At 28.7% G+C, this 14,405-nt stretch overlaps 2 protein-coding genes across 9 annotated transcripts in view; one reads left to right on the top strand and one right to left on the bottom strand.

Moving 5' to 3' along the window:
* The first annotated feature begins 3,037 nt into the window (after positions 1 to 3,037).
* LOC141532021 (uncharacterized) overlaps positions 3,038 to 14,405 on the top strand; it is a 54,306-nt gene continuing 42,938 nt past the window's right edge. For 2 of the 7 annotated variants that reach the window (XM_074250178.1, XM_074250179.1), the window contains exon 1: positions 4,198 to 4,507. The gene's annotated coding sequence lies outside the window, so the exon portion shown is untranslated. Of the gene's footprint in view, positions 3,838 to 4,174; positions 4,508 to 14,405 lie in introns of those variants that run through there. The other 5 variants (XM_074250176.1, XM_074250173.1, XM_074250172.1 and 2 more) reach the window with 5 other exon arrangements.
* Positions 8,494 to 14,016, bottom strand: LOC141531615 (actin-binding protein IPP). Of its 2 annotated transcripts, XM_074249516.1 has the most exons (6): positions 13,779 to 14,016; positions 12,746 to 12,880; positions 12,280 to 12,673; positions 12,054 to 12,219; positions 10,426 to 11,340; positions 8,494 to 9,481 (listed from the first exon to the last, which is right to left on the bottom strand). In XM_074249516.1, the coding sequence occupies exons 1-6, from the start codon at positions 13,846 to 13,848 to the stop codon at positions 9,245 to 9,247; spliced, it is 1,917 nt and encodes a 638-aa protein (XP_074105617.1). In that variant the 5' UTR covers positions 13,849 to 14,016; the 3' UTR covers positions 8,494 to 9,244. The 2 variants fall into 2 exon arrangements, with proteins under 2 accessions (XP_074105617.1, XP_074105616.1); XM_074249515.1 differs by having other exon boundaries at positions 12,280 to 12,880.

Below are 14,405 nucleotides of genomic sequence, written 5' to 3'. Positions count from 1 at the left end.
CCTATTTACTACTCAACTTCTGTTATATACTTTGCTCTAAAATAAATACCACCAGCTACAAGCTGGAGCCGTAAATTTCCATGAAAAATTAACTTCATTCATTAAAATAATATTTTCGGGGACTTGTTCTGTATGTGTCTAACATTTGGTTTAATTAACTTTCGTTCAATTTAAAATAAAAAATTATAAAAAAAATTTATTAACTTTTTTTCATTGAAATAAGAAAATAAGAAAATAAAGAATATTTTTTAAACTTGTAAAAAAGCTAATAAAATCCAAATTACACGCCTCGTAACACAAATTCAATTTTTAATAAAAAATTGTAGTGCTGACTTGCAAAGTAAAACGGAAAAAGAAAAATTATCCTCGATAATTGATAAGAAAATAGTAAAAAAATAAAAAAATGTTTGCGTCCTAAGCACTTGTGTTATGAGAATAAATAAACAAATAGTGAGGTTATTTTAATTCCAAATTTTTCGCGACATTCCCTGGTCAGATGATAAAAATTAGGCGCATGCGCTAAAGCTATAACTCAGTTGATTAATAACGCCCCCAGCGCCCTGAGACTAAACTATATTAGTACGAAGATACAGACACACAAAAGACCACAAGATTTTAGTTTTTTATTAATTATAATTAAACGACACCGAATTAAACCGCCATTTTTAATATGCTTCCACTCGGGGTCATTCTGAAGCTAATATAAAAAAAAAGTGGTGTCAATACGTGAAATATTCTAGCGGCTAGAGTGTTTACAAGCAGAAAACACACTTACAGGATATTTTAAATTAATTTTTGTCATAATTAATCTTCCTAGCAGTAAATAACTGAGTTTATTATTTATTTTGACATAGCTTTATACACTGTAAATCGAGCAGATAACAAGCCGCAAGTTAAGCTAACGAGCATGTCTCCTCTTTCGGTTCTTTACTCGAAAAAAGTACCGCAATACAGCAAACTATCAGCCAGTCAACCAAAACCACCATCACATCTTCTATATCTCACGTATATACGTACACAATGTGTCTGTATCCCGTGTCCCGACTATCGAATTTAATGCCAGCATGATACAGAACCTGATATCCTCTAATATATCATACCGCCAATAAATCTATTAAATCATTGATAACTTTCGCGCGAGATAAAACTTATGCTTGAAAATACATTTTTTCTTATCTCTGGTATCATAACAATGAGCAGTAAGACCATTAGGGACACGTGTGATGTATATCTATACGTTTAGTAATACGTTAATATATCTAGGTTAAGATAAGAATGATAAAAACACTTTATACCTCAACATACTACGAAGAAATATAACCATATTTCTCAAAATTAGGCGTAGAAGACAAAATATTTATTTAATAATTTTTTTTTTTTATCTAATTTGACTCAAAAATATAAATTCTCTCGGTGAAATAAAAGAAAATTATTCGTTTTATCATTTCCAAAACATAAATCAGTCAAAAAATAATTTTAATAGCTTCAAATTTGGGCAAAATTAAAGAATTTTTAGCTTGGGAACACGATATTAAATCTGCGCAAGCGCAAGAACTGTTCTGGAGCATGCGCGCAGAGCCCGCAAAATTTAAAGAAGAGATATGCAAATTAACTGACTTTTTTAATGTTTTTTGTAGTAAAAAAATTTATAAAAATGTTGGAAATCATAAAATTGAGATTTTTTGAATATATTCAAAGATTATAATAAAATACGGTAAAAAATCATAATATTTTTAGTAGCCAATAAATTAAAAGATTTAATTTCTAACTGTTGGTATTAATATTGAATATAATACAAAAATAATGAATCCCTAGCAAAGCGGATACGATATCCGGAGAAGAAAACGGTTTTAGAGAGGAAGAAAAGAAGATAACCCATAAGCATAATACATAAACTGCTGCGCCCATCGTGAATGGCGCAGTATAAGAGAGCTACAGGCGTGTTTTCCATACTCAATGCCGCGGAATACATCACAAACATTGTGTTATTGTATACATTTATCTCTTTCTCAGACTCGGGACTGGCGTCTTAATTTTTAAAACAGCCACATTACACACATCTCCAACCTGATGTATTGTTCTCGAGTAGAGGCATAACACCAACATTTGCATTACTACGCGTTTAAACTTCCCTACTTTCCATTCAGCTCGCCTTTTTGTATATAAATATCTCTATAAGCTTCTTGCATTTAAATAGACCTGATTTACTCATTATTTAATCAATAAATCGCCCACTGATTAACTGAGCTAATTGAATAGGGGAGGAGCCAAATGACCTGTTAAATAATATATCAATTCCACCGCTTCATTTTTTATGGCTGGTACTTAGTTTTTAATAACATCGTTGAACTTTTTGGATCCTTGACATTCTGGTGTTTCGAAACAATATTTCATTCCGTTTGATATTAAAATAATTCATTGAGAAGAAATATAAATGCTGGCAATTAGTCTGTTTGTAAACACTCTAGCTGATTTTTTGGAAAAAAATTATTTGTTAAATAAAATTAAAAAAATAAAATTAAGTGATAACTTTAATGTCATAAAAAATAAACTAGCTCTTAATAATTATTGAAAAAAAAATTTTTTATACAACTTTGGATTTTTCACTTACCAAATGATAGAAGTTGATGCGCGTTGATTTCTTGAAGTGCTCCAAAAAGAAGATCCAAAACAATGAACCACTTTTCAATTCTTAAGACACTTTTTAAATTTTTTAATTAAACACTTGATTACTTGTAGTATTAACTATTATTATTATTTCGCTACACTAAAAATAAATTTTCAACTTCATTTAATGTCATTTTTTAATAATTTTTTTTGCTATAATTTATTTGTTAAAAAAAATATGAAAATAAATTTAGCAGATATTTAATAATTTCTAGAATTTTTTTTAACAAATAAATTATGGTAAAAAAAAATTGATATTTAGAAATTAAAAAAATTTTTAAATCATTTTTTGGAACTAATTTTTTTGTTAAATAAAATTAAAAATTTTTCTAATGACTGCTAACTTTAATGCCATAAAAAAAATTAAACAATTGTGAAGCCACAGCTAAATTCATAATTATTCTATACAAACTTCATTTCTTCATTAAAAGTCATTAATTTGTTCAATCCATCAATAAAAATCAATTATTTTTGCATATTATTATTATTTACTTATTATTTAACAATAATATTTATTTATTTGACTGAAATGCTAACCAAAAACAATAATGACGCGGCAGTTCTCGAGCAATCTGCCTGAAGTTGGCAACAGAAGCACTTATAGTTCTTATTTCTGCCGATAGAGTGCAGGCGCGAGGGAATTCAAATTTATTGGTCGGTTGAGCGACGCTCTGATTGGTCGATTTTAAATTTTAACCGTTAACTGGAAGGAATAATTCCCAAATTGCTCACCAGAGTCAACAACGGTAAAAATGTCGCGTCATTGTTCTCAGATCATCATCCGGACGGTTTTAATTGAATAAATTATTAAATACGCGATTAAAATTATAAGTAATTATATAAAAATGGTAAGGAGGATTGAATTATTAATTATATGTAAAAATTTCCATTAGCATACTCAATAAAACCTCGAAACGTCAAATCATAAAATTTTGTTGTCATTTTGGCAAAAGTAAAAAAAAAAATGAGAAAAAAAGTAAAGCAAAAAATAATTTACTAAATAAATAAAAAAGGAAAATAAAATAAAGCTATTTTTTTGAGAAACGTCGGTAGAGTGTCGCGTAAATTCGTCGAAAAATTGATCGATAAAGGCTTGGAATTTTGTTCCTAACTATAGATAGATTTTATGGTTATGATTATGATTATTATGATGCTGAAATTAACTAACAGGTGATTTTTATAAATTTTTTTGATAATAATTAAGTTAGCTGTTACCTGATCAATTTTTAATTTTATCTAACAATTAAATTTATTATAAAAAATTATTTAAAAAAAAATTGCATTTTTTATTTTTTTAAATTTCTATATATTAATTTTTTTTTATTTTTTTTTCCCATAATTTTATTTGTTAAAAAAAAAATTATCTAGTGACTGCTAAATTTGATATTATAATTATTAATGTAATTTTTTGATAATATTTTCTATTCAGTAATTTTTTTTACGCAAAAAAAAATTCTAAATGTTTACTAATTTCAGTATTATTGTGATTATTATTATTATTATTATTATTATTATTATTATTATTATTATTATTATTATTATTATTATTATTATCGTAATTTATCCCACCGTAATTTTTATATCGATGAACATAAAATAATAGTATGTTAATTGTTGATTAAAAATAGAAAAGTGAAGTGAAACCAAGTGAATATTCTCAAAGTGTGATTTTGTAATTCAGTGTTATTGTTTTAATTGTTATTTAAGTGCGTAATTTTAGTGAGTAATTATTGCTAGTGTCAGTGAAGTGCTCAGAAAAAATTAAAGCCATTGCTGGATTATATGAAGAAATAAATACATTTATTATCAGCATGGAATTATCATCAATAATATGCAACTGGTGAGTACTTTTTAGTTACCTCAAAATTTATTTCGTAATAAAAATTGATTATTTTGGAGATTTTTAACAAAAATTTGAATGATCTTTTTTTATAATTTCAAAAAATTTTTCTAGTGAATTTTATGTTAATAAAAAAATATTTGTGACATAATCTAAAGCTTAGATTAAAAAAAAATATTATTATCATTAGAATTTAAGGTTGAATATAAAATTTTCTTTTATCGCACATAATTTTTTATGTTACTCTTCAAGAAAACTAACATTTACTGAAGAAAAACTGCAAATAGAATTTATCCGAAAATAGTATTGCAAATTGCAGTAGTAGTGTCAGATGACTAATGACCAATAACATTTTAGATCGGGTCGTAAGTCGTAATCACACGGATTAATAGAGGCAAAGCGGATTTTGAATAATCACTGGGACATCAAAGTTGATTTGTGGAAGTGATCAAGTGATTAATCTTATTAGTAGATAGCAGATCGCATAGAATAAGATAGAAAATAGACAAATCGATCTTAAGAGCCAAGGAAGAGCTATTAAGATCCGTTTCGCCAAGTGAAGACGATGTACATTAATGTTCTGCGTATAATCCTAAAAGGAGCCTGTCTAGCTGTAGCGGAATTACTGACGGTAATACGAGCTTTAGCTTTAACTTAATGGATTTAGATTTAAAAGACTAAGACGGGATATGAAGGCAGATAGTGGCTGAGATGAGCTAGAAGCTCCGATAAACTTTTAGGTTGTATTTAATATCAAACCAGAGATAATTTATATACACCGTAAGCAGGTTATCTCAGAAGCGATCTCCACAGATTTCTGGGTTATAGTTCGCACTAGTCCCAGGGGTCAGTCACGTCATCCTGGACTAGGTTCCAGGATCCAGGTGAGCAAGTGGAGCTCAAGGCAGAGGCGAGGAACATTAACCCTCACCTCATTTATAAGTTGCCCTTTACTTTAGTTTTACTTTATCGCTTCATCTCTTCGACTATCTTCATCCTCATCCTCGCTCGCTTTTTCTTCCTCTCTTTCTTCTGTTCATCCTTATCCTGGAGTATTACTATTTTTTATGTTATTGTTATTATTAGGATCGTATAGTTTTCTTATTTCTTCATAAAAGATGATTTTTCATTCGAAAAAAAATTATTTTATTCAAAAAAAATATTCTTCTTGAAATTTCTTCTTTTTTAATTTTTTAATTTATTACTGACTAAAAGTATTTTGATTTTGTACCGTCACATTTATAATTTTCTTGTTAAAAAATTAATTTTTCACAAAAAATTAAAGTTCTGTATCAATACAGAAAAATTCTAAAATTCTTCGTTTAAAATTGCGCGGACTTCGCGCGCAAGCGCTAGAACCGTTCCAGCACATGCGCAGATCTAAAATCATGTTATAGAGTCGTTAGCTTTTGATTTTTTCAAAATTTGAAGCTAATATGATAATTTATTTACTATTTTTAAAGAAGCTAACATTTATTACACCCAAAAAATTTTTTTTCTTTAATTAATGTACTTAATAACATTAAAATTAATTTTTTTAAAGAAACTAAGATTTTTAAAAATGTCTCAATTATCTTTGCATATAAAAATATTTAGGATAAAAAAATGTTATCAAAAGATTTTATCCTCTATTAATTTTTTCGCTCGTAATTGGTTTTGCAAATTTAATACTCAACATTATCGCAAAAAAGCACTTGCTGTAACCCATTTACGTTTGAATTTTTCATCGAGTTGAGATGAGTTTCCACGAGATTTCCATCCAGTCAAAGGGTAAAATAAAAAGCCACCAACAATCTTTACTTTTTCCTCGAGAAGCGACAGATTTGTTTTATCACTTTCGCATCAAAACTCCCATAGTTTATCGTTAAAAAACTTTAACACGCTCATTTTCACCAGAGGCGTACTTTGTAAATTCAGAATTATTGGTCCTCGTTTTTTTAGATTTTTACTATACATTAGTCGCAGAACTAGTGTACTCTCGAGTGCCACAGAAACGTCGGATCCCCTTTTTCCCAGGGCTCGTAAATTCGTTTACTCTCGATCTTACTTTATGGGCCTACATCACTGCATAAGCAAAGATAAACCTAATAAATATAAAAAAATATATTTATACAATATACTGTACATTGTAGATGATAAAATAAAAAATAATCCGTATAAGTACATTGTAATGCCGTACTTTACTGGAGGAGCTCCGAGTTATATGACTTTTTTTAAGCCGGCTCTTTTTTTTGCTGTACTAAATGTTATAAGTACTGGTACTTGTGTTGGCATTCTATACTCTGTCTATATACTTCACATATAATAATAATAATAAAATACAGAATATAACATCACGGCTGGCATAATGCCGCATTATATTATATTGCTCGCTTTGTCGCTGGGTATGTAATCTGTTAGCCATTTAGTTTACTTCATTTACTCTACTGATATCACTAGTATGTACACTTTGTACTTGTGAGCAGCTCATCCCACAAACATAACACGCCTTACATTCCCGAAGTATATTAGCTTTGTTCTACGCATTATTTCTTAACTATTTGTTTTTATTTTTTTTTTTTTTTTTAATTATTGTGTCATAAATTTTTCAACAAATTTTTTTAATAATTAATTAAAAAAAATTTTTTTTTTTTCAATTTTAAGTGCGCATAATCTTTTTTTCTTAAGAAGAAATTTTTTTGTAATATTTCAGAAATAATTTTCTTATTTAAAATGAATTTTTTCAAGGTTGAATTTTATAAAATATAAAAATAAACTTTTATTTGCTCTTTTATCTTTAAAATAAAAAAAAAAAAAATATCCTTCTTAAATCTTAATTTTATTCTCAAACTTGAAGTTTGAATTTGAATTTCCATTTTACTGCGCAATAAAAAAATGATGGGCAGAAGTAATCCTTAGAAAAATAAACGAGTAGACCGGAGTTCACTAGCCTACTAAAAAAGTGACGGAACTATTAATTTTTTAACACAACAAATTTACGCAGTCGTTTGCTCTCAACAAAAAATAATCGCCGAGATCTACATTTTAAAAATTAGGTTTTAAAATCTGTAACTTTTTTACAAAAAAAAAATTTCACTTACCTGAAAAATGTAAATTTTATTTCTTCTTTTTCCGGCGATGTAAAATTTCATTTATTTTGCGTCAGGAATCAAAAACTCTTCCGGTTAATAAAAAAAAAATCAATTCAAGTACAAAGTAAACAGGAAAACCATTGATCGTTGATAATTAAAAGCAAACACGCGTAATTTGATCGCAAATAAATAACTATTGCAAAAATCCTCGATTTCAAGGCACGCGTCTACAAAAATCTTCGCTAGACATTTCATTCCTAAAACATAAAAATTAAATTAATTTACGATTTTTTTTTTTTTTATCAAAAAGCAAACTACGTACGTGCAAATTTCCGTGATAAAATTATACGATTAAATTACATCAACTTGGATCACTTTTAATGTAAATATTACGCGATTAAAAAGTTCATAAAAAAACTAACTTTACATTGATGAGCGCCGGCGATGAGTTCTCGAACGATTTATTGCTAATCGTTACATAAATTCCAATAATCTAAAATAGCTTTGATGATTCAGTTGATTAGATTAATATAATGATTGGAGAGGGTGATGCAACCATTGTTAACCTCTGGGTGATTTTAATTTATAAAAATACTCGATGGTCTTGAATTAATAAATCGCCAGTCGATGACACACCCGGAAATTATTTTTTAATTATTTAATTTATTTATCTGCAATTTTTAAATATTTTAATTAGTTCACGGAAAAAAGTAAATTGATTTCAATAATCTTTAATTTTAATTTTTATTAAATTAATTTCTAATGCTTAAAAAAATAAAAATTCTCCAAACAAGTTTAAAAATACTTAAAATTTGTGAGCAAAAAAAATTAATTAAAATTGCACTTCGCGAAGTATAGGGTTCGATTCTCGGCGCTTGCATAGTATAAAATAAATTACACAATAAAATACCATAATTTATATTGATAGATTTATTAAAACAAAAAAGAAAACAATTAATGGTGATACATGTGTAAAACGTCCATTTTCCTGTATAATACCGTGGATTAATATTATTATTATTTATTATTATTACATTAATCTAAATATTTGAAATATATATTTATAATTACATTTTACAATGATTCATTTATTTTTAATTATTTAGTAAACAATTTTAGCTTTAGTGGACATTATATTATCGAATTGATGCATCGGTGATATTTCTTTGTATAAAAATGGTAGGATATATTTAGATATTTTAAAAGTAACAACTACTATATTTATTTACTTGTTATTATTATGATAAATAATAAATCTTGAGTTGCTTTGAATATCGATGAGCACACAAGTGCAATTCCATTGATTACGTTGTCAGCTGTACATTAATTAATTAATTATCATTAATCACCATCCACATTTTCTGTGGACGAGTTTACATAATTAATTAGTCAATTTTTTATTTATTATTATTTTTATTTAATATAAATAAATAAATTGAATAATTAATTACTATAAATAACATTTAAGCGGAGTTAATTTAATAAAATAAAAATTAATGATAGCTAACAAATAATTAAATTTATATAAATTACAACAGTAATTAATTATTAAAGGATCAAACATTTTTATCGATTGATTAAATAATCAGGAGTTATTTTTTTGGATTAATAAAATAAGGAAAATTGACTGATGAGTATTGTCAGAGTATCAGAGTATGAGACGGGATCAGAAAGGTGCGATTATTGCAGCAGCCTCCCCGCGACTCGTTGGCAAGGATGCACACTCACTCCATTTATTTGATGTGGGATCGTAACTCTCGACAGTCGAGATTGTTATTTGAGTACGGTAGAAATTAATTTCGCGTGACTGATCACCTCCTATTACATATAGCTGTCCGTCTGCTGCTGCTACTGCTGGATAAGAACGACCCATGTTCATTGGCGCTACTGCTGTCCATTTATTCTGAAAAAAAAATTTTTTTTTTTTATTTGTAAAATGTCAATATTGTTTATTGTGATTACTTTTATTAAATTTATAGTTTAAATTTAATTATTGTATAAAAAAAATTTTTTGACAAAATTTAGCAGTCACTTGGTCATTTTTTATGAAAAATTAATTTTTTTTAATTTTTTAATCAAGAAAACTAATATTTTTTTTATTAAAAAAAATTATTTAAAAATTAAAATCGTAAAATGGAAGTAAAAAATTTAGAAGGGTTAAACAATAAATTTTATAACTTTGTAATTTTTATTACAAAGTTAACTCTGAAATGTTTCGTATCAGTAGACGTTTTAGCAAGTGAAGTAACCCAGGATATTTGTTATGTACGGACCAAAGTTACACAGAATAATGGCTAACATTAGCCCGTTAACTGTTTCAGCTAGTTTTGTAATTATATCTTCTGTTTTGGATAAACTAATCGAATTTTAACAGCCACAAAGCAGTACAAAGACTTATATTACTTTGAGTTAATTTAAATTACTCTCAATAAAATTTCTAAAGCAAAAAAAGGAAAAAGTATAGATGTAGTTAAAATTTTAACTATGTATATATATATATACTGTCGACATTTTTAAAGATATAAGCTCATCCCGATGTTACACTCTTCAAGACCTTTCATTTGAGTACCTACATTGATTTTTCATATATTTTATATATTAATATATTTTACAAATACCATATATATAAAATATATAAAAAATGCCATGTGGGTACTTGAATGAAAGGTCTCGATAAGCTTAACATCGAAATGAGATTATGTTATAAAAAATGTCAATAGTTAAAAAAGTACAGTGCAATTTAACAGAAGTAATTATTTAATAAAACTGTTTAATATTTAATCTAAACTGTTTAACATTTAGAAGCTTTAAATTTATTTAAAAAAAAAAAAAAAAAAAAAAAATTACCTTTTCAAATGAGTAACGTTCAACAGACGTGAGTACCTCTTGATTCTTATTCATCCCACCGACGACATATATATAGCCATCTAATATAGTAATTCCCATTTGCGAGCGAGGTGTTAGCATGGGTGCAAGATAATTCCATTCTCTGGTAACGGGATTATAACTCATAACATCTTGACGGTGGCGGCTTTCGTGCGTGCAGCCCCCGACAATATAAATCAAGCCTTCATATGCGACAACTCCCATACTAAAACGTGGCTCAGGAAGTTCGCCGTGTAGAGACCAAGTATTGCTAATGGGATCATAAGTCTCAATAGTACCTCCGATGTCTTCGCCGACCCACCCCCCGACGGCGTAGAGGCTGTTGTCGAGCTCGCAGAGGCCAAACTCGCACCTGGCTTCAATCATGCAGGCAATCGAGCTCCAGACGTTGTCCCTGGGGTCGTAGCACTCGCCATTGGCAATTATGCAGGACTCCAGCTCGCCTCCTACCACGTAGACCTTCCCGTCGAGGAGCGCGACTCCAGGAAGGATTCGTCCGATTCCACAGGGCGCGACTTCGCTCCACTGCCCCGTGAAGGTGTCGTATTTTTCTATCGTCTCGTAGGTGCTCTCTGCGTCACGAGCCCAGCTGTCCGATGTGTGCTCTCTTTTCGACCCTCCTATCACCAGGATGTTCTTCTTCGCGCACAGCCGAGGCTGCGCTCGCAATGGCACCAGGCAGCCCTTGTTCGACACCAGGTCCTTCTGGATCGACCTCAGAGCTACTATCAAGCTCGCGTCTTTGCAATCCATTATTACCGACTCCAACCGGGTTAATGAGCACAGGCGCAGTCTTATGTGCCCGAGGATTTCGAACACGTAGCAACGACGAGACGTTATGTCGTGGGTTATCCAGTTGTACGCTGCTTGGAAGACCTGCAATTTTATTATTTAGTCAAGGATTAGAGTTTCATGCAATTTTCTGATGGTAGTTCGGGTTAGGTATTTATAAGGGTGATAAGTCTGACATTTTGATAGTTTAATTAATTATTTAGATCGGATTTTGAATTCAGTTTTTTGGTTTATAGGTCTAATGTCAAGAGAATTTTAGAAGGTTATAAATTTAATTTTTATTATTGTTATTATAATTATTATCAATTTTTTTATAGTCGTAATTAGAAACTGATAGATAATAATAATGATATATATTATTAAGAGAGTAAAAAAAATTTTGTATATAATTAAGAAATGACCTTGTATCTTGAGAACTATTGATATTTTTAGAAATATAAGCTCACCCCGACAATACACTCATCGAGACCTTTCATTTGAGTACCCACATCAATTTTTTATATATTTTATATATTTATATATATTATATATATGTATGTATGAAAAATATATCAAAAATGCATGTAGGTACTCAAATGAAAGCTCTTGATGAGTGTAACATCCCGAAGAGCTTAAATCTTTAAAAATTAAGAAAATACAGTGCAAAATAACAAAATTCAATTTTAAAAATAAAGAAAATAATTTTTCTTATAATCTTAAAAATTTCTTATAAACCCTCTCAATTAATCTAATTAAATCCAATAAAATTCAATTTAACTACTTAAAAAAAATTAAAGTGATGATATTAAAAGACAAACCTGAAATTCAGTATCAACATGAATATATTCACTACTAAGAAAATGAACAAGATATTCTTTGGGTAAATCAAGAAACTCCTCTTCCTGGGAGACCTGAGGAAAATTGACTTCGATGAATCGTAAGGCAGTCTCCATGAGATCTATTCGATTATGAGCTTCAGCAAATCTAAAAGCAAGCGATAAAATGAGACAAGATCAGCAATCACCGTTGGCTTTGTCAACTCACCGATAAATTCCAAGGGCATTAGAATAATGTAGCTGTTGCTGGAGATAAGAGATGCATCCCGCGACGACCTCATCCAGCTCGAACATATCAGCAGCTGCGAAGAGCTCCTGGACATTGTCTTGGGTGATATCGACGTTACCCGTGTAGATAAAGTCGACGAGGAGCGCGAGAATGCTCGGAGAAATTGCGTGGATCTCCACCAGCTCTTGCTGCTCCTCCACCAGGCCCCCGGTGAACATAGCATTGAAGTAGGCGCTGCCAGCAGCTAAGACTGATCTATGCGCTCTGATGATGCTGTCTCCGGCCACCAGGCCCACGTCGCTGAACTGATTCTTCAGCCGCTGGTCATTCAGGTTTCTTAGTACCTTCGTCGCGTACTGACCCGCCGTGAACACTTTACCAGGGACTTCATTAGCTTGCTGAAGCTGTACACATGACTCGTAACTATCTACTGGATATACTTTACCCGAATTAGCGTCTGTCTGCTGCTGCTGTCGCATTGTTTGCGATGAGAAGCCCATTGTCTGGGAGTTATGAGCTTTCAAGGGTTGTACTCGTCCATCTGACATTAAACCGTCCAGCTGACCCTTGTCCACGACTCCTGCAAGTTTATTTTGTCATTAGCTTACATTGTTACATTGGACGGCAGGAAAGTAGCTGACATTTTATTAATTATTATTTTAACTTGAAATAATTTTTTTTTTTTATCAAATTAAATATTAATATTTTTTGGAGTTAGTTTTTTGCTTTAAAAACTTTTGAAAAAAATATTTAAAGAAAAAATAAATATTTTAAGTCATTATTTAATAAAACAAAATTTTATTTATTATTTTATTGCATAAAATATTTTATATAAATATTGATATTTTTTAAAGTCAATTATTCAGTTAAAAATTTTGAAAAAAATCTTTTAAAAATTTCTAAAGAAGAAATAAATTTAAAAAAATAATTAAATTGATATTAATTATTAACAAATGATAAATAAAAATTTATTTTGATTTTTTTTGGAGTCAATTATGTAAATAAAAAAATTTTATTTAAATTCTGAATATTTTTCTAAACAAATTATTTTAAAGATCGATATTGTTAGCTTGATAATTATAAATTTCTTTTAATAATTTGCAAGTACTTGTTAAAAAGTTTAAGTAATTAAATTTAGCAATGTTTCTTGCTTAATTGTCATAATTTAATTAATCATTGACTGACATCTAGTTTAATATAATTTTCTTGATGTTCTAAAATAAATTAATTATCAAAATAAAACCTAAAAAAAATTATAAAATAAAATCTTTCAATTATCTTCAATGAAATTGAATAAATTAAATAAAAAATTGGTAAATATTGGAGTGTCTGCTACTTTCACTGTCATTAAGCATTCAACAAAGAAAAATAACCTATGACGCAGCTGAAAAATACAAACATGAGACCATGGGTCATGAAAATCAATGATTAAATTTTTTTACTACAAAAGTAAATAGTAATTAATGAAGAAAACTCACTGCATATACGAGAAAGCATCTTATAGACGCTGTGAAATGACTTGGTGTCATTTTTCCCCTTTAAACGCATCACTGACACTTCATTTTATTGACATTGCTATCTAGTCACTGAATCGCTAGCTGACACTTGTTTTTATTATCAGAGTATTATTTTTAAATTTATGAACACTTTGAAAGAAATTCCCGATTATTTATTGTTTATTTGTTGGTTTTTTTTGGAGTTAAGTTTTGACATATGTCAAGCCATTGATTACATGAATTTAGCTGTCATTATTATCTAGTTATTAGCTATAGTGAATGCTAGATGGCGACAGCTGTCGGTAAAAAATTTCCCGGGGGTTTTAAATTGATTTTTATTATTTTATTGAAATATAAAAATTTTTATTTGTAATTTTAATTACAAACTAAAAAAAAATTTTCATTTTAGGATTATAAGATTTATTAATTTTTAATTTTCTTATAATTAAAATTTTATAAATTTTATTTTTAGATATATGTAATTATCATAAATTTTTATTAAATTCTAATTAATTAAATAATTGAAAAAAATTATTGTCAGTTCCAAATTTTTTTAAATATTAATTTCTCACTATTAAATGAAGTCATAATAAATTTTTTTTTAATTAA

This window comes from Cotesia typhae, unplaced genomic scaffold (assembly GCF_013202065.1).
Source record: "Cotesia typhae breed Kobodo isofemale line unplaced genomic scaffold, CoteBio_Ctyphae contig_50, whole genome shotgun sequence".
NCBI classification, from domain to species: domain Eukaryota; kingdom Metazoa; phylum Arthropoda; class Insecta; order Hymenoptera; family Braconidae; genus Cotesia; species Cotesia typhae.
This window is presented reverse-complemented; position numbering and strand designations above follow the sequence as displayed.

Bases quoted from the DNA above. Each gene is read 5' to 3' on its own strand.
- LOC141531615 (XM_074249515.1), bottom strand. From the start codon at position 13,848: ATGCGTTTAAAGGGGAAAAATGACACCAAGTCATTTCACAGCGTCTAT. The intron at 12,881-13,778 runs GTGAGTTTTCTT...ATAAACTTGCAG, and splicing joins GATGCTTTCTCGTATATGCA to GAGTCGTGGACAAGGGTCAG. The intron at 9,482-10,425 runs GTAATTTTTTTT...TTTTTTTTTCAG, and splicing joins AACGTTACTCATTTGAAAAG to AATAAATGGACAGCAGTAGC.